Source organism: Schistocerca cancellata, chromosome 4, assembly GCF_023864275.1.
Source record: "Schistocerca cancellata isolate TAMUIC-IGC-003103 chromosome 4, iqSchCanc2.1, whole genome shotgun sequence".
NCBI classification, from domain to species: domain Eukaryota; kingdom Metazoa; phylum Arthropoda; class Insecta; order Orthoptera; family Acrididae; genus Schistocerca; species Schistocerca cancellata.
The window spans coordinates 681147425-681174254 of record NC_064629.1 but is presented as its reverse complement, the minus strand read 5'-3'; the positions used below and the strand labels follow the sequence as shown (position 1 = coordinate 681174254).

At 39.6% G+C, this 26830-nt stretch overlaps 1 protein-coding gene across 2 annotated transcripts in view; it reads right to left on the bottom strand.

Moving 5' to 3' along the window:
* Nucleotides 1–1204: 1204 nt before the first annotated feature.
* Nucleotides 1205–26830, bottom strand: part of LOC126183724 (leucine-rich repeat-containing protein 20-like) — a 39545-nt gene continuing 13919 nt past the window's right edge. The window contains exons 1-4 of one of the 2 annotated variants that reach the window (XM_049925918.1): nucleotides 13840–13903; nucleotides 10616–10759; nucleotides 4056–4223; nucleotides 1205–3580 (exon numbers count right to left, since the gene is read on the bottom strand). In XM_049925918.1, the coding sequence (XP_049781875.1) occupies nucleotides 3417–3580; nucleotides 4056–4223; nucleotides 10616–10759; nucleotides 13840–13903 (540 nt within the window). In that variant the 3' untranslated portion in view covers nucleotides 1205–3416. Of the gene's footprint in view, nucleotides 3581–4055; nucleotides 4224–10615; nucleotides 10760–13839; nucleotides 13904–26830 lie in introns of those variants that run through there. The other variant, XM_049925917.1, reaches the window with a different exon arrangement.

The window sequence follows — 26830 nt, the reverse complement described above, 5'->3', positions numbered from 1 at the left end:
CGTTTGGCTCAGATTTGTCCTTGAAGTAACCAATTTGTAACAGTCTGTTGTGTCACTGTAGTGCCAACTGCTGCTCAGATTGCTGCTGCAGATGCAGTATGACATGCAACAGCTACACGCTGAACAAAATGGTCTTCCCTCTCAGGCAGTGTCAAGTGGCCATCGGGAGCCTCGTCTTCTTGTGACCATACACTCTTGCAAAAACCGCTGCCAGCAATCATGTACAGTGACTACATTCCTGCTAAGTCTTTCTGCAATATCACCAAAGAAACAACCAGCTCCTCATAGTCCTACTAAACGACCTTGTTCAAACTCAGTTAGGTGTTGATAGTGGCATCTTTATCACCCTATAGGCATTATTGACTAATATCAGCTCACCACACCCAATCTGAAAGGTAACTAATGCTCATGACTGTTACAACATGCATTTAAAGCAAACCTGATTCACATCCTCATAGTGGTGCTACTAGGGCCACTCTTATGTGACTGGCGTGAAATTTGAATAGATATCTTTCAGATATAGAAACATGCCTACCAACCTTCGTTTATGTCACACAAATCCTTCTTGGTGTTGCAATTTTTTTTCCATCAATGCATTAACATGACTTTGACATCTTTAGCACAATATATAATGTCAGATCACATGGATCAAATAAATAAAGAAAGAATATTACTTCTGCACTATCAAGATTTTGTGTTGGCTGTCAAAGAAATTTTTGTATATTTTCCATTAAGGATACTATGCTGTCATTCACAGATGCACAAAAATATAATATGCATGAAGAATGTATCTGCAAGTCAAGATATCTGGTAATGTCTGATGTGTAAAATGTATTGGATGTTGACTGAGTAATACAAACCAGAAGCACCATGGTGAACAAAATTCGTAAACAGAGTATAACATTATTATCTCATATGACATTAATTATCTACATAATTATGTAGCCCACAAGCCTTTTTATGGTGCAAGGCAGAGGGTACCATGTCCACTACCAGTCATTTCATTTCCTATTCCACTCACAAATAAAGCAAGAGAAAAATGACTATCTATACACCTCTGCATGAGCCCTACTTTCTCTTATCTTTATGATCCTTATGTGACTTAATTCACTTAATAATACAAAATTCTTCCTTATATGCATGATATCACTCCAAAAGTACAAAATAAATGAAAGCGATCCAATGAGGATACATACACAATAAATTTACGAGGTGATATTTAAAATTATCTTTAATATGCAAAATTACAAATATATACATATATGATGAATACACATTAATTCCATAGACATAAAAAAATAAAATACTGTTAAAATGACTCATCACAAATCTACAACACAGTTAAAATTATTTCTACTTACATCAAATAAATGTTTTTAACCTTCAAACTAATCTTGTCACTGACTGACACATTTTTATCAGGTTCTCCCATGCTGTTGTAAAATACATAGTTTAAAATCCAAGCTGAGTAGTTTTACAGGTACATTCATGAGATCATACTCATTAGAGTACAGTGTTTGTGGCTGGTGATTCTACTTGGTAAATATACAATCGTTTGATTTAAATAACATACAGGCATTGACTACAACAAAAGTCTGCTTTTTAAGCACATACTGCTTGTGTACAGTATTGTTGCAGACTTCTGAATTAGTTTATGTTTGAGAGTGACACTGAAATATATTTCTGATTTGTTGTTTACATAATTTATCTTAAAAATTGTAATTTTTTTTCAGTCATGCCTCAAAAGCCTCTCAATTAACAGTATTGAAAATATCATAGACAATGATTAAAAATGTGTTTATTCTGTTTATTTCATAAATCATCACTTGCTCAGACTGTAGACAAATAAGGTGAGCATATCTTCAAACTGCACACTGAATTAATATACATGTGCAAACAATTTAAAGGGATACTTTATTAGTGAAAGCACCTGCTTTATGTGGGTAACTTTCTTTCATTATTATTAGAAAGTTCCACATCTAGGAACTATGTAATTGAGCTGCTATTTAATTCCTTTTGGATGCTGAGTGCTGATGAGCAGATAAAAAAATGGGAGTTCAGCTGCCTGTATTTTTCGTGTATTTATTTTTTATTTTATTTTTATCAGGCAGAAAAAATTTAATTCAGAATTTATGGATACAAATTAATGCAATACTACTCAATATAATGGAAACTGTTGGCAGCTTGTGAGGTAAATTTTACTGCTGTCAATACAAACTGTGGAAAAATTGTGTTTTGAGATTTGTCATTAGCTATATAATTTCACCTTGAAAACAAAAGTGAAAAGTTTCACGCAATGGGCTTCTTACAGTAAAGATAAAAGTTTCAGCAGTGTGTTACTACATCTGAGTATGCAAAGAAATGTACTCAGTTAGTATGTAAATACTTTGTACATAGTTCATTGTCACAATACATGATGGAGATATACTGAGTGTACAAAGTTTATAAATACGAAGTCATTATAGGGCACCTCACAGTAGAGACATATTTGACCCTGTATAATATAATTACTGTCTATATTAATTAAGGATCCATCTGTTTGATATGAGGTACTTAAATATTCCTGGCCATTTGATGAACATAATTGCTTCTCCAAGACAAGTGACTTAGAAAGGCACACGTGACACATTAAACAAAATACCTGAACTATGAATGATCACTCAAATGCTGAGTTAAAAAAAAGATAAAAAATTGTAGTTGTACATTTCATGCACTGCATTTAATAGTGCTCGGACTCCTCTGAATATCTTTTTTCTATAGTAACAGTATCATTTTCACAGCCAAATTCCTAGGCTGAAAAGACAATACTACTTTAAATTTTGATTTAAATTCTTCAGTAGAGGACCTGTTGTCTAATAACTAGTCAGCACTTACACTACTGTCAACAATGAATTAAAAATTGTTCAAAAAATGAACTGTGCTGATGCATCTCAGATTAACAAATTCAGACTAAATGACAATTTTACTCTCATATCAACACTAGCCTCAATGTGATCTGTATTTGGTATTATCTTCTAATAAAGTACAGCATGTTTATTTTTCATGTGTTTTCTACTAATTATAAAAAATTAGTTACTACTTCACAATGTTACACAGAAACATACAGTCAGTAATAAATATACAACATTTAACATGTGATTGAAGTGTTTCTCAGAAACACTGAAGAATATGTGTAAAGATATTCACACATCAACAGGCTAAACCTTGTATTAAAATAATACCACAGGTGTACAGATCAAATTACATAATGTTGCCCTCTTTCTTTCACTCCTTAATACTGCTGGCAGAATGTGAATAGAGGATACATTGAGTAAACATAATCTGTACAATACAAATGGAAAGCACTCTGGTAACAATCACATATTCAATTAAAATGAGTCATACTGAGATTGAATCTAAAAACAACTCTTGAATTATTACACAGTGAGGTCTTCCCAGTCCTCCACTTCCCTTACACTCACTAGTATGTGAGGAGAGGTGACCGCCTCCAGTGCTGTATGCGTTCTTGCACTGAGTGGGTTATTCTGCAGGTCTACCTCCTGCAAACTGGGTGCCTCCTGTAGCCTTTCTACCTCTACATCTGCAATATTAAAGTAAAATAAATAAGTTATATTTTAATACTGAAATGGGCAGTGGAGGTGGGGGAGGGGGGGGTTACTTTGTAGTTGGTAACACACTACTTGGTATCACCAGCATCAGTATCATGTGGGCATTAAAAACCACAATGAAATTATTATTGCTTTAATATTTACAAAAGCAGTTGGTAATTGTGGCATTGAGAGAATAGGCTAGCTTGCACCTGGCATTTTGTAAGGATAGGCTGTCAGCAACACACATCAAAAAGAATGTATTTGAATGCACCCTATACTACTAGAAAAATAACTCAACAATTAAACACAATTTTAGTGCACCATTTTTGTTGATTGTTTCACACTTTAAAAATGTGACTAAAAAGTACAGTACTGTGTAAGAATGTTCAATGATAAAATTCAAGAAATGATTCTGATGTGCCAAGGAAAATCTGATTTTATTTTGCAGCGTGGAGTGTAACTTACCAATAATGTAGTTGTTGTGTGCACTCAATTTCACCAGCTTTGGCATTTTGTACACAGCATGGGGTAGCGTTGTGAATGAGTTATGGGAAATATCCAAATGAATCAGCTCATTTAGGTCTGCCAACTCATCTGGAAGCCTGCTCATCTGATTCCTTGCCAAGTTTAGATCTGTCAATAATAATAACTTATTAAAATTAAATTCTTTGGACACTACACTACTTGTAATGCATACTTAGTTTTTTTAGTTGTGTTTGTCAGTAGTTCAATCATTGCTCCAGTCATTAAACAAACTGAAATAACCAATCTTAAAACACGTTAGGATGCATGTAAAATACATTACCTGCAAAGGCAGTATGTAATGATAAGATGGACATAAAATTATGAAAATTTTAAAGCTAAACCAATATTCTAAGTAATAATATGTTCATCACAGTATTGAGAAAACATGCTAGCTGTGGCAGCAGACAGAAGATAAGCCTACTAAATACTGATTACAAAACTAAGTCATTTTTGTCATCAGACATCCACAACACTGAAAATGCTTTCCCACTCAAATGTGACAAACATCAAAGCATACTTTGGTTGTGATTTTGTGCAAAAGTTCATATGTTGTACTTAGTGTAAGGTGTATTCCATTTTACAAAACTTCAACAGACACAAAATGGCTAGGCCAAATCTGGTGAATAAAGAGAATAAATTATGAAAAGTAGACTGTAGTTACTGAGTAACAGGGAATAAATTTGACTGTAATGTAACATCAACATGCAGAGTTATTCCTAGAGAACGCTTGAATTTTACATAACTGCTTTCATTTTCACGTTTCTTAATGGTTCTATGCTGATCTTCATGTAAGGGAGACTAAAGCCCACCCAGTTAGCCATGCAGTCTAATGCATTGCTTTCTGGATGGGAAGGTGTGCCGGTCCCCAGCATGAATCCACCCAGTGGATTAGTGTTGAGGCCCGATGTGCTGGCCAGTCTGTGGATGGTTTTTAAGGTGGTTTTCCATTTGCCTCGGTGAATGTGGGCTGGTTCCCCTTATGCCACCTCAGTTATATTATGTCAGTGATTGCTGTACAAACACTTTCTCCACATACGTGTACACCTTAATTGCTCTACCACGCAACATTGGGGTTACACTCATGTGGTGTGAAATGTTCCTGTGGGGGTCCACTGGGGACCGAACCACACAATAACCCTTGGTTCAGTGTGGGATGGCAGTGGCGTGAGTGGACTGCTGTAGCCTGTTGTGGGGTTGTGAACCACTGAGGGCTACAGTGGAGACGAAGCCTCTCCGCCGTTTCTAGCTCCCCAGTTCCATACAATAAAATACAATACAATACAAGGGAGACTAACATTCTGTGACTTATGCAAATCTTCATCATCAATCAGTGTTCATATGATTTATTTGTTAAGTACCTAAATCCAACAATAATTTTTGGTCACCATGCTGCTTAATAAATAGGTAATCAAGTTATCACAGATATACTTACACAAGTCTACTAAAAAGCTCCACTGCTTTGTACATCACATTCAGTAACTAATAACTAGTGCTTCAGCCTCATCTACTATATTAAAGTGAACATGTAATACATCAGTAATGCGCCAAGTTTGTACATCTCCACTTTTTCTAAAATATGTAACTCATATTACTTTTCAAAGTGAGTCAATGACTCTAGGTTGTTCACTGGTGCTAATTATTCTGTAGTATCTGCAGTATGTGCCATTGACACTGTATATTTCTACAACAGTAATTTCTAGTATATATTTTAGACATTAGCTCACTTAACCAAAAACAACATATTACTGTGCTATCAGTTTCAATGAAAAACACTCAGCAGTCGTGAGGTGAATGGGTGTTCAAACCAAAAAGGTTGAAATTCTGTATTTCCCTAAATTCAATCTTATTTGTGATCAAGCTATTCTAGACAATTTTGCATGATGACTGCTGTGATATGTTATCAGCCATCCATCAGGAATGATATCCATTTCAACAGGATGAGCTGTTGTCACTTATCTTTTTTGATAACATCTGGACCACATATCACAAGAGGGAAATGATTCAGGCAAAATTATGTTTAAGTTAGTTGCAGCTCGGTAGCCTATTTAATGTTAAACAAAAATATTTTTGTAATATCTTTGGTCAATATTATTTGCTATTCATTTCCAAATCTCTATAGTCCCTTATCCCTTGGCTCAGTGCCTCTGGTATCTATTTCTGGATCTATAACCTTTTATACCATATTATGTTTGACAGGACTTATTAGGGCATGTTTCAAGTTGTGTTAAATACACATAGGGGGCTGTTTCATACAGCAGAGTAAGGATTACAGTCTGTACTTTCAGTTGTGCTGGATGCAAATGTGGATTCTGATTATTTGACGCGTGTCAGAGAGCCGACTCGTACACAAAATGATTAGAAAGTGTTGATTGGCGACTCCATGGCGTGTTGTGTGCACCACGACCAAATAGTGGATAGAATTGGAAGGAAAATCAGCATTGGCCGTATTTTTAGTTTGTGTGATAGCTCTAAGCCTGTGGTTATGGTTTGATACCAGTGCCTACCAATTTTAATTGTATATTACAGCACTGAGGATGGTCACTAAGTGACCGAAAATCGATTTTGCTGACAATAAAACAACAAAATACGGCCAATGCTGATTTTCCTTCCAATTCTATTAAAAAGTGTTTTGTTGAAAAAGTTTATTCATTACTCTTCTTCCAACATACACAGCGTTTCAAGTTCTTGCAGTTACTTTGTTCCCATTTGGAGCTGGCCGATCAACAAAAGCTTAATTGTAAACCAATCGATGTGAATTTTCCTGAACAAATAAAAAATTTGAATAAATTGAAACGTTATTGTCAACAGGTACAAATCAATTTGGTGTTGGAGGGTTGGTGGCACTGCAAGACGATATCAGTACAGTACTGATTGCCTAAGTCAATTATAGTCGAAAACTATCAGAAAAAGGCTGCATTTAACTCATTTATGTTCTAGGTTGACTGCATCTGTACCCTCCGTTTATAGATTTTTTCTTACCAACTTGGCTATAATGTCAAAACGAAAGCTAGAAGTTGTATACCACGTCTAATGAGAGGAAGAAAGATTTTTAAACTGAAGGAAGTTTAATTGTGGGAGCTGAAAATATTTGAAAACAACGTTAAATGTTTTTTTGTATATTGGTTGGAAATTTCAAAACAAATAATATTAGATTTTGTTGGAATGTTGATAAAATGACGTCACAGGCTTCCAGTATATTCCAATCCTGTGACGCAATTCAGTTGTACTAACCAGTTTTAGTTTTGTGGATTACTGGTGCAAATATAATTCTACCAACAATTTTATTCTCATGTAAAAAATAATGTCCGTTTTTTGTAAAAAAAATTTGAAAGTGCATAACTGGATGAAATTGAAGAGTATATCGATAAAGGGCAATTATCTCAGCAGTTGTGTGTGTTGTAGGCTTATATAACTGTTCTGCACAGCGTCCTTAGATTGCTTTCGTAAGGCAAACAAATAATGTTGTGTCCTTTGGCATAAGAACACTGAACAGAACCTCGATTGGTTTAGCTCTAGTATGGTGCAATGCACCTGCCTTTTAAAATTAGAACCTATTAAACATCTGCCTCTTCCGTCGACAAAGACGGGACGAAAATAAACGGGGCTACTGCGCAGTTGAGGCACTGCAGGAAGCGCGTGCTACATGTAGCCAAATGCTGATGCTGCTGCGCTCGAGACACTGTCGCTCTTGCTACAGAACTATCGCCCGGGGAACGAGCCATGTGAATGCTTACGCGTTTAGTTCAACACATCTGTTGGACTAGAATAAAATGTGAGATAGCAGATTTGTTCGTGGACTTCCATGCCACAAAAGAGGTCAGTTTCTTTTGGTCATATTTGAGTCCTGTAGCCATGGTATGAATACGTTATTCATTTCTACAGTGTCCGAATTCAGGTATTTTTTTCCTATGCGGTTTCTCGTACAGTGGAATTCTGTAGCGCCATCTAAACTACATGAGACTAACATTGTTGACGTCGATTTGTGTACGATTTTTCACTGCGTACCTGCTCGCTTTTCAAGGATTTGGTGAATTTTCAAGCCATCTGTTTCGAAATAATGGTTCGCAAGACGGCCAGCCTTAACATTCTGGCCAGGCTCGACGGCAGTTTCTAAGCATTAATTTGATCTAACTGTGTCCTGTGAACTCCTGTCCCGTTCTTTACTTAAAATGGCGTTTTACTGAATCACATTTCTGTCACTTTATGTAGTTACATTCTATCTTCCACCTTTTTCGGGATAATACGTGCGCATTTATCTTCCCCCAAAACTCCGACACACAAACATGCAGACTGCTACCGCATCCGCGGTGACCTCGATATCGCCAGCACCTAAGATACGAGACAACGCCACCTGCCGCTGGATACGCAAATACTAGACGGCTAAATCAGGGCTCCGCTTAACCTGGTTACAGTGCTTTAGCCCTACTCACAGCGCTTCGGTAATATTACACCGACCCCAACTTGTGACACACTTCGAGACTAGCTACACTGCCACACATCCAACGGGAACATTTAGCTTGTCAGCAAAATCGTCGCCAGAGGAAACACACGAATTACAAGCAAAGATACACAGATGTGTCAAAGCCTCTAAGACCGGCCGATAGGTTATTGGCCTTACGAAGATGTCAGCAGTTAAACTTGTTTAGTGATAACTACAGCATTTCAACATTTGTTCTGTTTCACACCAGATATATGTTATGAACTCACTCAGAACACAGAAACAATAAGAGCAATGATTACTCGGTAAGGTGAACTACATTATCACTGCATCTCACATTGTTGTGGGCAATTACAGCTTGTAAGAATTAGCGGAAAACAAGCAAAGAGATTTTAATCACAAATATTCTGCAAATGAGAAGACGGAAGTATAGCATGCAAGACAAAAATATCAAAAACAAGATCTTCAAAAGATATACTGTAAATGACGATTTAAAGTGCTATTGTTACGAATTGGCACAGTATATTATTCATCATTAGTTGCGAGCCTTTTTCATGAATTCAAACGTTCACCAGAAAAAAATAATGAGCTTCCAAAAATTGCTCATACAATTAAACTCTCACTTTGCAATGAAGGTATGCGTTGAAATGAAGATTCAAAATGTGTACTAGACAGGGATTCGAGACTGAATTTGATTTTCGTCAGCACTGATCGATCATGTCATTTCCTCACCATATTGCCACAGAAGTGAATCCTCGGCACCCACATGAGCGCAGAAATTGATGACAGAAATGCACGACATATACAAATGTAAATGTCACTTGTTTCGCTTTCGTTATAGGTGAAACGTTCCACCTACATTTAAAACAACAGAATAAAGAAGTGAGAAAACTACGGATGTGATTTTTAAATCAGTACCCACAATGCGTAGACACGGAATTAAACGCTACAATCTAATTCTTTATTTAGAATTTTTGAGCCCTGTTATGTTTCAGTGGGTATCGCTGCATGACGAGAGCAGTTGTCACTTTTCGATATAGGAATTTACGTGTCGTGAACTGTCAGATTATTGTGGAAGGACTACCTAAAATGTAGCACAAACGATAAATTGATGACACATTCGTTAAATTGTAAATAGTACTGAGAAAGAGCTATATTTATCCCATAATAATTTTGCATCACACATTTGATTCTCGAAATAAATGTATTTCGCTTTTGTTTCCACCTATTCCAAAGGTCGTTTGATTTTCAGTGTTAGAAAATATCGTCAAGCTCCATGGCCACAGATGTTTCGTGTATTGTAACAGGTATATTATGATTACCTAAAATTTGCAATGAATTAATGTACCCGAGTTAGATTTTAACACCGCAGTACAATTTATTCTTACTTGAAGTTAAGGGAATTTAACAGTTGGGCGGGTACGTAGGACATAAGCATTTATTGTAGTTCATGTTACCTTAAGCCAAGCTGTTGTTGAACGCTGTGTCAGTTTATTACTATATAATCAGTTTAGTACTCCTGCATACGTACCCATTCACACTTCGAAGACGCACACCGAGCAACGAGGCGCAGTTTTTAGCACACTGAACTTGTATTTGGGGGACGACGGTTCAGATCCGCGTCCGAGAAACCTGATTTAGGTTTTCCGTGAGTACCCTAAATCGCTCCAGGCAAAAACCGGGATGGTTCCTTTGAAAGGCCACGGCCGATTTCCTTCCCCATCCTTGAAACAATCCTAGATTGTGATCCGTCTCTAACGACCTCGTTGTCTAAACCCTAAACTTTCTCCCTTCCTTCCTTCTTTTTCGAAGATGCAAAGTGTAAATCTCCAACTTTTGAAATAACCGCCGACTCTGGGTAAAAGAGGGTATCAAAAGAAATAACAAACGTGATTTTTTTTTGAAGCCATAAGTACAAGTTTGTGTTTAATTTACAAAAAGACAGTCAGTGTGCTCATCACACAGTAAATAAGAGGTACATACAAAAGAAAAGCAAGTGAGGACACAGCACCCGCAAGAAGAGAGTTAAATAGGCCGATTTGTTGCGACCAAGGCTGCTTACCTGTGATCAACGAGAATTTGACGGCGAATTTGGGCGGCAGCTTGGTAATGACGTTGCTAGACAGGTTGCAGCCCTTGAGTGCCGTGTGCCTCATGAGGTGGTACACAGCATCGGGCACCTGCATCAGCTGGCACTCCGAGAGGTCTGCAACAGATTCGACTCCTGCGTCAGACTCTTTGACTGATATCAGAACCACACGGAGCTATGTGGAGACTACTGTTATTCTCAGGAAACTCAATACGCTCCTGCATTCGGAAGAGCTGCACACAGACACTCAACACATCTTTTCAATGTATGAACGCGAGCAGAATACTTACCGCATGCATGAATTGTTCTGCTGAGAGTGTTTGTCAGAATTGTTAATGAGTCTTTGAGCAGTTGGTGGCTTAATAAAGATGGAAGATAAAGCAATATCGCAGACCTGTAATTCGCATCCACGTTGTGCCATAGTACTCGTACACTGTTTCAAGGAACGGAAGAAATTTCTGATTGCAACTCAACTAATTTTCTCGCCAGAAATCGGCATACGATCATTAGCAGGGAGGCGAAACACGCTCGTCCTTTTACATAGTCGCACTATGTTTCTCCCTCTCGCGCCAGCAACATAAACGCAAGACTATGCCGTTCAAATTCAAATGGCTCTGAGCACTATTGGACTTAACATCTGAGGTCATCAGTCCCCTAGAACTTAAAACTACTTAAACCTAACTAACCTAAGGACATCACACACATCCATGCCCGAGGCAGGATTCGAACCTGCGACCGTAGCGGTCGCGCGGTTCCAGACTGAAGCGCCTAGAACAGCTCGGTCACACCAGCCGGCTGACTATGCCGTACTCGTCAGTTTTACAACTACATTTAAAACAGATATCGTGAAGGGGACGTGAATAGAACAATCGTAGTACCTTCCCCGTCCGTAGGCTGAATGGCTCGAAGGAGTTTATAACTTAATTTCCGCGCCAGCCTTCATTGCCTTTTCTAGCTCTCTGAGTTGGTGGTTGTATTAGGGAGAGGCATTGACCGAGCTGATCAATCGGGCAGTGATTTTGTTTACTGCCTTCTTTTGTGCTGTCCTGCTATTCAAGATCCCGAATCATTCTAGGCGAATGCCGAGATGGTTCCTACTAATATTTATCAAGACTAACACCATATCCTATTCCTGTCTTTTGTTAAAATTTGTTAACTGAAGCAAATTCTTGTGGTCTTTCATTATTATTATTATTGTACACCATTATAAATCAGCGAGTCTTTTTGCCATCAGAGGATCTTGGTTCAGTTTCTGATACTATCAATGATTTGTCCCTAGTGGGAAGAAGAACAGAATGCACTCAGCCTCGTGTGGCCAGTTGAGAAGCTACTTGAAGAAATTGGAAAGTTGACAATAGCAGGGAGAACAATACCGTAACTGAGGATGACACGGTGACTGTCCAGCTTCGCGTGGTCTTAAAGTCTGACAATGGAGCTACAGAGACTCCTTTTTTGTTATTTTTTGATTCTAGAATTTCGTTGTTAAATGTGTTGTTTTTAATTTTTCCTGTTAGTAGGTTCTGACAATGTTATGACATGTTGTATGACACTGCGTCGCTAACACAACGTTATAAGTGAAAATAATTTAAATAACTGTCTATTGATATTTATGGAAATTTAGAGCGTCGACCACTCATTTCATAGTAAGAAACGAGAAGTTTTGGCACGTATGCAACTCTGCGGTTTTCCAAACGGTTATTTATCGCCAAGAAAGTGAGTGTGTGCAAGCAAATCCAAATTATATTTAAATTTAAGTATTGTCGGCCGTGATCTGAAGTGACCGAAGGTTGACTAAATGCTGGATGATGTCTTTCCGAAAAGAAAAAACTGTAAAGGACATCAACTTAAAAAAAAATGCTTATCCATCGGTTACACGGAACTGTTGAGGCGAAACGTTCTTGTGAAAAGATCAATCAGAGAATTGGTCTTCTCATCTAAATCGAAAATCTGCAGCTGATCCATTATTCGCATTGGTGAACATTAGGACATAATGAGGAAATAGCAACGTTAATTATAAGCAGAAGGTGGAACAACTACCGTGGATGTAATAACTTCGTTTAACAATTTTCTGTCTGTATTTTACTGAAGTGAGAAAATGCTACGGCAAAAATAATTACAAATGCAGCTGCAGCCACGAAAAAGGGATAGAGTAGTAATATAATTACAAGGAATTCTTAATATAGTTTGATGGACACTGAGTGAAAAGCACACTTGCGTGACAAACTATCCAAAAAACACACCGGATACATGGAACAGATGAATGTTTCAGTACATGACGAGTTCATCAAGTGTGAAGAGTTACACTACTGGACTTTGTGGTCAATCGTTCCATGATCCGAGAAATTCTGTTTTACTCTCCTGATGAGAAATTTCTTCTACGTTTTATTTGTGACTGCATACGGTAGCAGTACTGTAGACCGTACCTGATGAGAAATTTCTTCTACGTTTTATTTGTGACTGCATACGGTAGCAGTACTGTAGACCGTACCTGATGAGAAATTTCTTCTACGTTTTATTTGTGACTGCATACGGTAGCAGTACTGTAGACCGTAAGTTAGCAGTTATGAATTACCGAAACTGCTTTTAAATTTGTTGCTGGAAGAGTGTACTAGCTACAAGGAAGTGTGAAGCCACCGAAGAGCATTCCGCGGAGAGGGGCGAACATCTGCTGTATTTTTTATTATATATATCTAAGATATCGTAGGGCTATCTCCAATGCTTATAGCGACCAAAGTGTTACTGAAACAATTGAAAGACTCATATTTTACAACTGAAAACAGTTATAACGACTCTATGGTATCACAGCCCATTTGAAAATCAGAAAATTCTTATCAATATGATTAAAGTGAAAAAACAGTAGAACACTTTCTGTATTAAGATTTATTGCAATATGTTAGTTAGACACAAAGAAAAGCGCCGATTTGCGAAAGTGTACAGTTCTAGTCGCCAATTCACTTTAATTTTACTGGAAACTATAATTTTCTCAGGCCGCAGACACACAGAAGTTCGTGATGTGAACTTTTGTTCCCAAAATAACACAAGTCTCGTTGACACACATTGAATGTTCAATGCATTTTCCTTGTATTTCTTCGCGTATTCTTCTGAGAGTTAGGTCGCAGTTGCGGCTATTAACAAGCACAAACATGAAACCCACACCGAGCAGAGAGTAAGTCTTTTTATTTCTTCTGTGCACCTACCTAGTGTGAGAGACTCTTTAGCTTCATCGCACCTGCGCACTACCTCAACGACGGCGTTCGCCATCTCAAATGAAACTCTTGGCCTCGTATCAAGACATCACGTGGTCTGCAGCTAGTGCTGCCAACTGTTGTGAGTTTCCATGAGAACTGGCGCTATTGTTAGGAATTCGTATATCATGAAAGTGCCCTAGAAGTCTGAACGTAATATTTGTTAGACAGTACACGCACGTGAGAGAACTATTTAACCTGACCCTACGTCTTCGTCTGTCGCAAAGCCCAAGATAGCTATCTGAGGCTGCCCTAGATAAGTCTGTAAATGAGATAAGAGTCTTAAAAAGCATTTCTTTTTAGGCATGAAAGAAAAGAAAAGAGAAGAACATTTCTGTAATTGGATCTGAACACCGATATTTCCGATTCAATTGATCCTGTAGTAACAATAAAATTCTATATCCAGAAATAATGATCATTTTGGATATATTTGGAAATATAAGCCACTAGGTTGAAGTATTTGAATTTGTTTCAATACCACTGCACCATTGCAGAAGGCTTCAGTTACGGTACCAACTACAAAAATAATTTTCTGCACTGTTTAGTTAGACAGACTATCGATATCAGGCCACCTGTCTTACAAGAGAAGTGGATTTCTGTATCTATGTCGAATTTTTTTCTACTTACTAAACTGATCGCACTGGCTTTAAAGCCATGTTTTCTCGCAGATGTGGAAGTACCGGTGTTACCTATTAGATCCTTCAACATTATACATTATACTAAGTCTTTGTTGTTTGGTAACTTTAAGAAAAATACAACTCACTTTTAAGTTTTGTTACAGCTGCAGGTATGTTACTGTGCACATTAGTGCAACATTGGTAGACATTTTCTGTCAATTCTGCATCATACATGCGTTATTTGGTCTCACGTAACTCATTAATTTGTTTGTACTTCTACTAGCTACAGCATATCCTCGCGGTGCAGTGCGTTTGGAGTGTTTTCGTGTGGTCCAAGTGTTTCGTTCTGTTCTAGGCTCCCTTTTGTTTTTCTGTTTCGTATCACCTCTTGCATTCCTTTCATTACCAAGTTTTCTGTCAATTTCGTTTTTTATCTGTTAGTGCACTCTTCTAAGGTATTTCCTTGGCAGCATCAAAGCCCTCTCGTGTTTCACAAGTCTGCTTAAAATTACCTGTAATTTCTTCTTCTTCCTTGTGCTTCTCCTCTCATCGCCGTTCTTATTCTCTACTTTCTTCGTTTTCTGCAATTTCTCCCTTTTTCTCTTACGAGTATCTCTTTCTAATGAATTTAGTCATTCTTCTTCCAGCATTTAAACCTATAGGGTGTTCTTCTTGAAATCAACGTGGGCTCAACCGCCACAGAGTCGATCTTTGTCTCTCCTCCACCCCCCTTTTATAACGTAAGCACCCATTTAGCGCACTTTAGTGATACATATTAGCGCATTTCTTTGTCCATGGTATTTAATCAATTACGCGCTACTGATGATACTCTACAATAGCTTCAGAGAAATCATGCCAGGTAATCGGCTTCCAACATGAGCACACTCTACATCAGTTTGTTTCTGAACGAAACATACTGGAGTGCCATCTGTATAGATGGACAAATATTTAAATTAAATTGCGATTCTGTGGGTACAGATTGTCTACGCTTTTAACGAAATAGAAGTTCATCATGCTATCCCTTACTTTTGGCTTTCTATTTGAGCATGATCTGTTACAAAGTCCTATCGCAGAAGATATCGAATCGTACATACTTGCCACAAAATATTGTTATGAAACTAAGGCATGTTGATATAGTTTTAATTGTCTCTAACCCGCGATCTTAGTTAACTTAAATATCGTTCTGCTTCAACTGCGATTTCTCATCCCAGCATCATGTTGCAGCGTAGTCATATTTTAGAAAGAAAATTATTTTTACCTTCATTTTCCACGAATCTTTGAACAAATTTGCTACCTGATGTATTCATAACACCGGATGACAGTTCTTGGAACAAAGTTAGAACATACAGTACACATACGTGACGCCAGTTTAGATCTATTATGAGACATAACCTGACTCAAAGAATATTGAATCTCATGTTGTCTTTTTGATCACTTTCATTTTACAGCGGACGTTTTCAGCAAACAAGCCTCTCATTGCACACAGAATGTCTTTGAAGTGCCTGAATTTGGAAGGGTAGAACAGAGATCTGTGGGTTTGTTGGAACTATAATTTCGAGCGTTTGTGTTTGTTGAAAGACGAGTACAACTACTTGCATCGCTGACAGGCAGATTTAGAGCAACGCAATGAAGAATTCCTCCAGCAGCTTTCGCTGTTGTTTAAAAGAATAGATATTACAAACAGTATTCGCCATTCGCTTCTTCCACTGATTCAGCGGGCTGCCGCCGTCATAGATAAGATTTGCAGCATGAGTATTGCATTCAATCGAGCTACAGAGAGTGCTAAGACAAACTGTACAATGAGTCATTGGTACGGCACATATTTGCATTTAATCAATGTCTAATGTACTATTCTCGGTTTGCATTACATAGCAATTCTTTTTCTGCATTACTGGGAGATGCATGAAAAATGAAACTAAGGCACGAAGAAGATTACTGTTACGAAAACTGACCTAACTCGGGCGCGAAATTGGTGAATTATATCCCTTTCTTATTTTAACACTTCATTCACCCAGTTACCAATTCCCGAAAACCGAGCGAGGTGGCGCAGTGGTTAGCACACTGGACTCGCATTCGGGAGGACGACGGTTCAATCCCGTCTCCGGCCATCCTGATTTAGGTTTTCCGTGATTTCCCTAAATCGTTTCAGGCAAATGCCGGGATGGTTCCTTTGAAAGGGCACGGCCGATTTCCTTCCCAATCCTTCCCTGACCCGAGCTTGCGCTCCGTCTCTAATGACCTCGTTGTCGACGGGACGTTAAACACTAACCACCACCACCAATTCCCTATATCGTTGAAAAACACAGTGTTTACCAGCAAGCAAGTTACATGGCTAGGATAACACATCCACTCCGTCAAGAAGCCGATAATGAGAGGGGATCCCGAAAGATAAAGCGCTCTACTATGACAAAAATTAGTCTTAGTATGATACTTGGGCATCTTTCTTTCAGGGAAATAGGAGGTTGACAGAAAACCAATTCTATGGCTCAGTAAATTATCCAAAAGCTTAAATACAGAAGAAACGAAAAGAGGATAGGCTGAAGGAGGAGACCGATGGGGGAGAAAGAGGTGAAGAAAACCCCTTAGGTGAGCGCTTCTAACGCTTAATGTTAGTGGAAAAATTTGCGCACCGAAGAATTATAGAATAATATCAAATGATACGATGAGACCGAAATAAAAATCTTTGGGGTTGGTGGCACCCAGTGGGCAGAATACGAACAGTAAGGTGGGAACAATACTACTTCTCAGATGAAAACTATATATTAGTCACTAATGATTTTGGGGTGTATTTCATCATAAGGTGCTGTAAAATCAAATTTATCGCTGACATTGTAGATAAGAAAGCATAAAAAATCGGGTAACATAAAAGTTAGTAATGCCAACACATTACGTACTCCAGTATGGCAATTAACCAAAACCTACGGTTGTAATTAACAACTAATGGTTGACAGCGAATATTCCCAACCAGCTTTAAATACCATTACAAACATCCGACCTATACTTTACAGAACATTTGTGAGCAACTTTGAAGCGAAGGTGCATAACGCACAGTTTCCAAACAAGGCAGACTAAAATACACTGTGTTACAAGTATGCCAGGAAATATCGCTTCACCCATGAGAGCGCCTCGTCGATAGAGCAGAAAATATCTAATGTAGTGCTGTTATTTTATGTTACTACTTTTAATTATATACTGACTGGAGCGCAAATATCAGACAGACTTTTGTGTTTTTCCACTGTTCTTTAGTTTATCAAGTCTTGTGTATGTTTTTGCTGCAAAACATGCATGTATTACCTTTTTTATTTTTGAAATGTTTTGCAATCTTTTTATTTAGTAAAGAAAATAATTTTGGATTTTTGTTGCCATCAGCGAGAGTAGGGATATGATTATGTATACAGGCGAGCTGCGAGGCTGGCTCAGAAGTCACTTATCGGCCTGCGACAGCATCAACAACCTGTTCCCATCTTACGTTACTCTACTGCTAACTTCTTTCACCGTTATTTGTTACACTAAATTAAAACCCTCTGTTTCATTTGTCCCTCAAAATTTTGGAAAGCACTTACACCTACATGGAAGTCTGAATTTAGATTTCACGAGATATTTTATCTGAGAAAGTGAAGCTTAATATTATTACTAAGCCAAGGAATTGTAAAAAAAAAAGTAGTCCGAATATACCAGCACTCTTTGCTTAAAATTCTAATAGCTAAAAAAGCGGAGGTTCCTTCTATAAGTTTCTTATTTCAGGTCCAGAAATAGAGACAGAGGAATGCAACCCTTGGCCAGTGTGTATTGAAGTCAGTGCCTAAATCTCTAGCTTGCGTGCTGCGCTCTGGAACAGAAAGTTTGCCGTTGGCCTTCCCGAGCCGTGTCACAAGAGTCTCGTCCGGGCCCCAACAGCAATACGGGTCCCGCAACGGACTTGTGACGTCACATTAGTTGCCGTGCCCGACGTTCATGTAAGTCTAGGGTCAGGCGGGAAATCAGTATGCCAATGAAATGGTACCCAATAAATTCTTTATCTTTAGCACATGTTATCGAGAGCGTGAGTCTATTTAAACGTGCAGCTACGATATATTAAAGTGGTCTCAAATAATAGCTTGATCCCCACTGAAGACGCGCACTGCAACTCGTTGGACCTGTAATGTCACGTGCTGTGACGTAAGCAATGTGCCGGTGTATCTCATTGGTCCCGGTCTCGTCTAGATAAATGTGGAGAATATTTGTTCAGTGCACTTTTGTGTTTGTAAACTAATAGGCGACTGTCGACTGAAAAATGCCTATGGGATAAAACTAGGAGTCGACGTAAAATGCAGCCATCTCGAGAAGCACAAAGAAGGATAACGTCGTTATCGTCCCCACCCTGTTGCCAGCTGTGTCTTATGTCCTTACTTGCAGAGAGCTTCGGAAATCAACAGACGATACTTGCGTGCAGTCTGTCGACCAAACTAGTTTTCCTTCCCTAAGGCTGCGTTCACGGTGGCACCTACAACGGTCGCCAGACGCCGTCGTCAGAGACCGACCGATTACATCAGCCGATTGCTTGTCACTTCCTTAGACTTTGGCGGCGTCAAGGAGGTTAGGTTAAGTTAGAATCTATTAGTCATGTAGTTTAGAATTTATTTTAACATCCTTAACGGGGGTGGATGACACGACACCTCTCTGGAGGCGTGTGCTACACTTCGGCTTTTGCTACTAAAAAGAGGCAGAATGCACGTGATTGAGTTATATCTGTCGCGAAAAGAACGTGGCGAGTACCGCACACTCTTTCGTCAGTTACTGGGATAACCGGAGAAGTTTTACGGATATATGAGATGAAGAGAGAAACGTTATATTACGTTCTCGACGCGATTCGTGTTAACATTGAAAAACAAGAGTACAAACACCCTGTACAACTTCAAATAAATTCAGAAAACCAGGCATCTGTAAGATAATTTTTAATGACTGTCATACAGTATATTTGTGGCAGACATGCATAACTTTTACATTAAAATACTCTGAGCATCTAAACCATTGAAAAGTGGAAGCACATGCCGGTACTCCACATTTGAAAACCACTTCATATAACAGAATCATCATCCTACTTGCTCAGACACACCAGTAAGCAGCACTAACAATTCGTAGTCAGCTAAACTGGTTACCTACGTACCACAACCCAGAAAAGCTCTACTGGAGCAACTTTAAGCTCAAGATACGCCACCCTTCTCATTTGAAAAAAATATTTGTTGAAGTTATAATTTAGGCCTACAATTTCCGATAGCAGCAGTAACAATTCATAAAAAGCTAAACTGGCCATTACCACAACCCCAAAAAGATCCACTACAGTGACATTAAACTTAAGATACGCCTCACTTCTCACATGAAAAAATAATTATTTGAGGGTAATAATTCACCACTAAAAATTTCGATAAAGATTTTACCTACTTGTGGTTTCCAATGAAGTTGCGATATCAGTCCATAGATTCCGATGGCTGGCTCTGAGCACTATGGGACTCAACTGCTGAGGTCATTAGTCCCCTAGAACTTAGAACTAGTTAAACCTAACTAACCTAAGGACATCACAAACATCCATGCCCGAGGCAGGATTCGAACCTGCGACCGTAGCGGTCTTGCGGTTCCAGACTGCAGCGCCTTTAACCGCACGGCCACTTCGGCCGGCCATAGATTCCGAGCTATATCTCGCTTATGATATTTTTCATCGTCAGGATGCCAGAAATTCCTTCTTTCTTGGATTAAACCTAACAGTTTCTCACTGCCCATATTTCGTATGTGAGAACGTCGGCCATTTCGATCGAAGAAAACAGATTTGAATTTCATCGATTGTCGTCCGAAGTCTGTACATTCTGGCGATGAAATCGTATGTGTCGACGAATTTTTCTTGCACGAACGTAGTTTAATATGGCAGAAGCAACGTCATCAGCGAAACCTTAAACGTTCATTCCTAAAGACAATACGAAAAATTTCCGAGTGTAAAACAGGACGATGCTACGAAGTTAGATAAGAGATGTACTGCGAGTTCTTCTTCAGAATGGGTACAACAAGCTTCTTCTTCAGAATGGCACATCGTCCACAAATTGATTAAATGACGGCAGCATGTTCCCAACTTAGACTATACGTATTTAGACATTTTCTTCGTTCTATAACTAGTTTCGACGTTTCAAACCATTGTCGAGTGTTTAACTACAACAGTTCAATTTGCAAACCAAAACGAAGGGATGCACATGTTATGAATACGCTACCATTTCCATGCGTATGGAACCTCGTCCTAGTTAAGCACTCAACAATTACTTTAAAAAGCTGAAACGAGTTATGAAATGATTGAGAGGTCTAAGTGAAAAAGGGTGCCTTCATTTAGTACTGTAAGCTGTCACCTATCTTTCTGCCAAAGTAGAAAGAAAAATCTCTAACATCCTTCGTCACCGACCCATCTAATAGAGTTATTGGACATTTAAACATTTTAACTTCTCAAATAGTTTCCCCATATTTCTTCTCCTGTCTCAGGACGTATACCTATAAGAGACGTACTGGGGGACATATGGCTGTGGGGGCGTGTAGTGAGTCGGGCCGGGAGAGCGCAGTCGGTAAACAAACTTACCCTAGAAAGGTACCAGGTTCGTGTCCCGGTGTAGTACCCAGTTTGAATCTGCTAGGAAGTTTCGAATCAGCGTACACTACTCTGAAGAGTGAAAATTCATTCTGGAAACATACGAGGAGACTTCAGAAAATTCTTTACACGTTATTATGGCAGGCCATGTAACTTTTATTAGATGCTTCACTACAATTAAAAGTGACACAAATACATGACATATTTTAAACAACACTTGGAACGTTCTACCAATGGTTCTGTTCCTACACGACCGAAATTCGCTGAAGTCTCCACATATAAGCTGATGGGCAGTAGATTTTAGAAGAGAAATGTTTCACGACAAAAATAATCTAATAGTGATGTGAATTTTGAATTCAGGCACTACGTTTTTTCTTCAGTAGTGGTACGGTAAACTGTCATTACAATTTTTCTTTATACTCAAACATGTGTGATGGGGAGTGTGTTGGGTTCTGGCGTTTTCTGTGGGCCATCTGCCGTTGACAGCTTAGCAAGTCAAAAGCGCACCGCTAGCATTCGAACGTGAACAACGGATCGCGCTTTCAGGCCTACCTGATGCAGTGAAATTCGTGTGGAAAATTAATTCTTAAATAAATATGCTGTTAAGTAGATAGCAACGTAACAAAAAAGCTGAAACTATATCACACGTTGTGACTTTATAGAATGGTAGTAATACTTGCATTTTCGCGATGGGTACCTTTCTCCACATTGGTTATTTCCCAAATGTGTACGTATGGCAGCAAGCGAGCGCAGCGGAAGCCGTGGAGCCGGTGGCGGTGCGCGCACAGCCGTAGACGCTGAGAAAGCTTGTCTCGCTTCCGGGAGCCGTAGCCTTCTGGCCGCGGAGGTCACTTTCGTTAGCAGCGACCACTCGGCGCGGTTACACTCAAAAACTTCGCCATCTGCTACACACTTCCTTCCTACGCTACTCCAGAACAAGCAGAATGGTTGCTTTTCAACATTAATGGGTCACTGTGTCACAAAATGTAGGTGGTACGACCGTTTTAAACTAATAGCAGGAAAGCCAGATGCCATTCTGAGATTCATTGGAAGAATTCTCACGAAGTTTAGTCCATTCGCAAAGGAAGTAGGTAACAAAACACTCTTCCGACCGATACTCGAGTACTGTTTCTCACTCCGGTACCCTCTACTAGGTGGAACTTATAAGAGAAAATTCGAAGAAGAGCAGCGCGTTTCGTCACGGGTTCATTTAGTAAGCGCGAAAGCGTCATAGAGATGCTCATCTATTTCCGGTGGCAGTCACATGGGAAGAGTTGCGCATCACAGTGTGTTTTACTGTTAAAATTCAGAGAGTGTACGTTACTTCAATAGCCGACCAACATATTGCACCCTCCTCGCGAAAACATCATGACGGTAAAGTTCGAGCTCATATGAAGGCTTAATCAACAATTTTTCGTGCATCACTTCCGACTCGAACAGGTAAGGGAGAGTGACTGGTACACGAAGTACCCTCCATCATGCGCTGTAAGACTGCTTGCGGAGTCTGGATGTAGATTTCATACTTACAGACCTTGACAGCTTACGAAATCGACATTCTCAAAGGAACGTAGCTCCGACATGAGGAGGATAGAGACTCGTCACTTCTTTGTTCAAACCTCATGTGAGCTTCATGAAAGAGCTGCGTAGCTTAAAAGATAAGAGTCTATCGAAGAGAGACACCGATGTCAATCGAATAAGTGGTATACCTGTTTCAGTTAGGTTGTGTCCAAATTTCTGAGCTGCTTACCGCAGCACAACTGTTCGTCGGTTTAGAAGTAAACAAGTGTTAAAATAAGAGAAAACTAGATGCGTACAAGGTTTTACATAGCTCTTCTCCCGACATCCTGTTCGCGAAGAACTTTTATTGATGAATTTATTCTTTTTAGACTGCTTTTATGTGATGTTAAATCAAGCTCGTGCTTTCTCATGAAGAATTCCCCTGCCATGCCCGCCTAAAAAAGAGTTGACCTATTCCAGAAACAAATAGTAATAATAGTGAAAAAACAATAATCTCACCATTGAAGCTCACGAAATTTGTAGAACACACTTTTATTCGACTGCAGTCATGAGCACTCACGATGTGGTCGCGATTAAATGCCCTGATGTTACGTGTCTTGCCAGTCCTGCGTTCGACCGGCACGCGGATAGCTCCAGACTCAAAATAACAATTTGCCAAAGGAAGATATTCCTGGTTATGCGTCGACTTATCATCTGTATGGAGTAGGATACGAAATTTCTTTGACGCAAGCGATCAACTTGTAGACGTTACTGATTAAGTTCTGATTTTGATTTTGGGTGCTCACATGAATCGGCGTTACTGCGCGAAGCAGGTCTCTGTTCACGAACGTGGAAACTGGAAATAATGTAAGATGAGATGGGCGGAAAGGAAATCAAACGATGTTCTTTCTTTCCCGCTATGCGGCAACTAACCCGCTTCCTAGGATCTACTTTCACGTTTGGAAGCACTCTTCCGTGGCAGCACTCATCCTCTATCTATATCATTACACGTCGTCGCGTCAGTCTGCGAAGAAATCTCGAATCGCTTTTTGTGTTTACGCGCGCGGCGTGCCGTTCTTTACATCGCGATTAGATGGAACTATAGAATTTCTACTGATGTGGCTAACGAAATCACACACGCTGTCTCGGAGCGGTTTCACAAAGCCTGAAAGTCGAACAATCTGAAGCTGAGAGACACTGCGGCCGAAGGAGAACCGCTAAGGCGGCTGACCTCTGCTTGCCTTATAAGAGCGGAGGTTGCCCGCCGCCGTATGAGCCATGTATGTAAACAAGGACGCCAATCCTTCCGGCAGCAGCAGCAGCGCGGGCCAGCACCTTCCATTCATTTGCAGGTAGCAGACTACTATTGGGTTCCCTTCCCACTCGTGCCACCATCCTTTAACGAGCATGGGTCGCAACTTGTTTTTATTGTAAACTGAGCTAAGCTATGAGCACTCAACTGTCATACGAGCAGTATGTAATACGCCCTATGTAACGTGCATATTCCTAATATTTCATAAAAGTGATTATTACGCAGTACAGATTGTTGTTGTTGTGGTCTTCAGTCCTGAGACTGGTTTGATGCAGCTCTCCATGCTACTCTATCCTGTGCAAGCTTCTTCATCTCCCAGTACGTACTGCAGCCTACATCCTTCTGAATCTGCTTAGTGTATTCATCTCTTGGTCTCTCTCTACGATTTTTACCCTCCACTCTGCCCTCCAGTACTAAATTGGTGATCCCTTGATGCCTCAGAACATGTCCTACCAACCGATCTCTTCTTCTAGTCAAGTTGTGCCACAAACTCCTCTTCTCCCCAATTCTATTCAATACCTCCTCATTAGTTATGTGATCTATACATCTAATCTTCAGCATTCTTCTGTAGCACCACATTTCGAAAGCTTCTATTCTCTTCTTGTCCAAACTATTTATCGTCCATGTTTCACTTCCGTACATGGCTACACTACATACAAATACTTTCAGAAACGACTTCCTGACACTTAAATCTATACTTGATGTTAACAAATTTCTCTTCTTCAGAAACGCTTTCCTTGCCATTGCCAATCTACATTTTATATCCTCTCTACTTCGACCATCATCAGTTATTTTGCTTCCCAAATAACAAAACTCCTTTACTACTTTAAGTGTCTCATTTCCTAATTAATTCCCTCAGCATCACCCGACTTATTCGACTACATTCCATGATCCTCGTTTTGCTTTTGTTGATGTTCATCTTATATCCTCCTTTCAAGACACTGTCCATTCCGTTCAACTGCTTTTCTAAGTCCTTTGCTGTCTCTGACAGAATTACAATGTCATCGGCGAACCTCAAAGTTTTAATTTCTTCTCCATGGATTTTAATACCTACTCCGAATTTTTCTTTTGTTTCTTTTACTGCTTGCTCAGTATACAGATTGAACAACATCGGGGAGAGGCTACAACCCTGTCTCACTCCCTTCCCAACCACTGCTTCCCTTTCATGCCCCTCGACTCTTATAATTGCCATCTGGTTTCTGTACAAATTGTAAATAGCCTTTCGCTCCCTGCAGTACAGATTGCACGCGTAAATTAGTTATCTTGTGAGAAATTGTAGCAACCAAGATTGCTTATGCGGACCCGAAACTTTCTATTTATGATCAGATAGCTGGTATATTTCTAAATTTGAGCCCCAAGGCAACGTCCGGGTACTGTTTTGTGACTGTCAAACTGTGCGGTACCGCCACCGTGGCATTTGACACATTTCTTTTGCGACAAGTCTCACTCCAAACATTCAAAATGGTTCAAATGGCTCTGAGCACTATGGGACTTAACATCTGTGGTCATCAGTCCCCTAGAACTTAGAACTACTTAAACCTAACTAACCTAAGGACATCACACACATCCATGCCCGAGGCAGGATTCGAACCTGCGACCGAAGCAGTCGCGCGGTTCCGGACTGAGCGCCTAGAACCGCTAGACCACCGCGGCCGGCTCACTCCAAACATTGCGAGACGGTTTATCACAGAACTCTGTTGTGCGAGAGGTCTTGAAATCCCGCAAGAAGGTAAGTCGTGCCATTCAAAAATTGTAGCAGTTTAAAAAAAAACAATCCCAATAGTTTATGAATTAAATATTAAGAATGTTCGTCACTATACTCAACCGTGGTTCCTAAACCAAAAAGATAACTGTGTGCAGTTAGGATGATATGCAAACTATGTTTCTTCCAGTTACAATACAAGTGTGATTACGCAAATTTTCCTGGCGTATTAACTGATAATATTGGTGTCGGGACTGCAGCCGGATCATATAGTCATCTTGACACCATATGTCAGCAGTCCATCTGCCGACCATCTACAGGTGAGAACGCTGTTTGCTAAATCTCAGCGGAACAGCGACCATTTTATGTCACGGAGATCCAAAAGTGCCTGCACAAAAAATCGTCGTTGCTGCCCCATAACACTAGCAGTGAAAACTGGCAGAAACGATGACTTGCTACGGAGCATGTGCCTGTCAGCCGATTCAAATACCATTTTTTTTAAATATAAAACTGGATTCCAAATTTCACTTAAAGGCTAGCCCTTGTCTCCTTTTATAATATTATCTGCCACACTAATTTCAGCCGATTCCCTTGAGTCATACCGCAACAGTGAGACCGAGGAGCAACTGTCTGTGTCTCATAATACGTCATTTTGTGTCCCTCGCGTAGACAGTGCTCTGTTGCTACAGATTTCTCAGGTTGTAGTAAGTGTGGCTGTGGTGATGAGTACTTTTGTTGTGAACGGTGCAAATCATCTGGCCTATAAGGGGTGAGTCAGGAGAAAGGGTAAAAACTTCATATCAACATATGGCCTTTTCTTAACCGTATCCGACACACAGCTGTTTGAAAATCACGGGCCTCAGTTGCATGTTCTTCTTCACCAGCACTCACATGCGAATGCGACCAAGGCGACATTAGGCTACGTAGTGTTTTCTTTAATGGCCATTTCAATGCACGCTTCATTTACGTATGTTGGGGTGACGAGACCTGCAAGTGTCGCCGTTGAGTCATTTCTTGGCCACCGAGGTCACCCGATCTTACTCCATTAGATCACTGTTTGTGGGATCAGCTGAAGAGTGAAGTCTACAAGCGCAGCGTGGATACAAAGGAGGAACTTCTCGCTCGTATTTTACACGAATGAGTTCACATCAGCAACACAGCAGGTGTCTTCAAGAACAGGAATATGCATTACAGTTGAAGGTGGACTTTTTGAA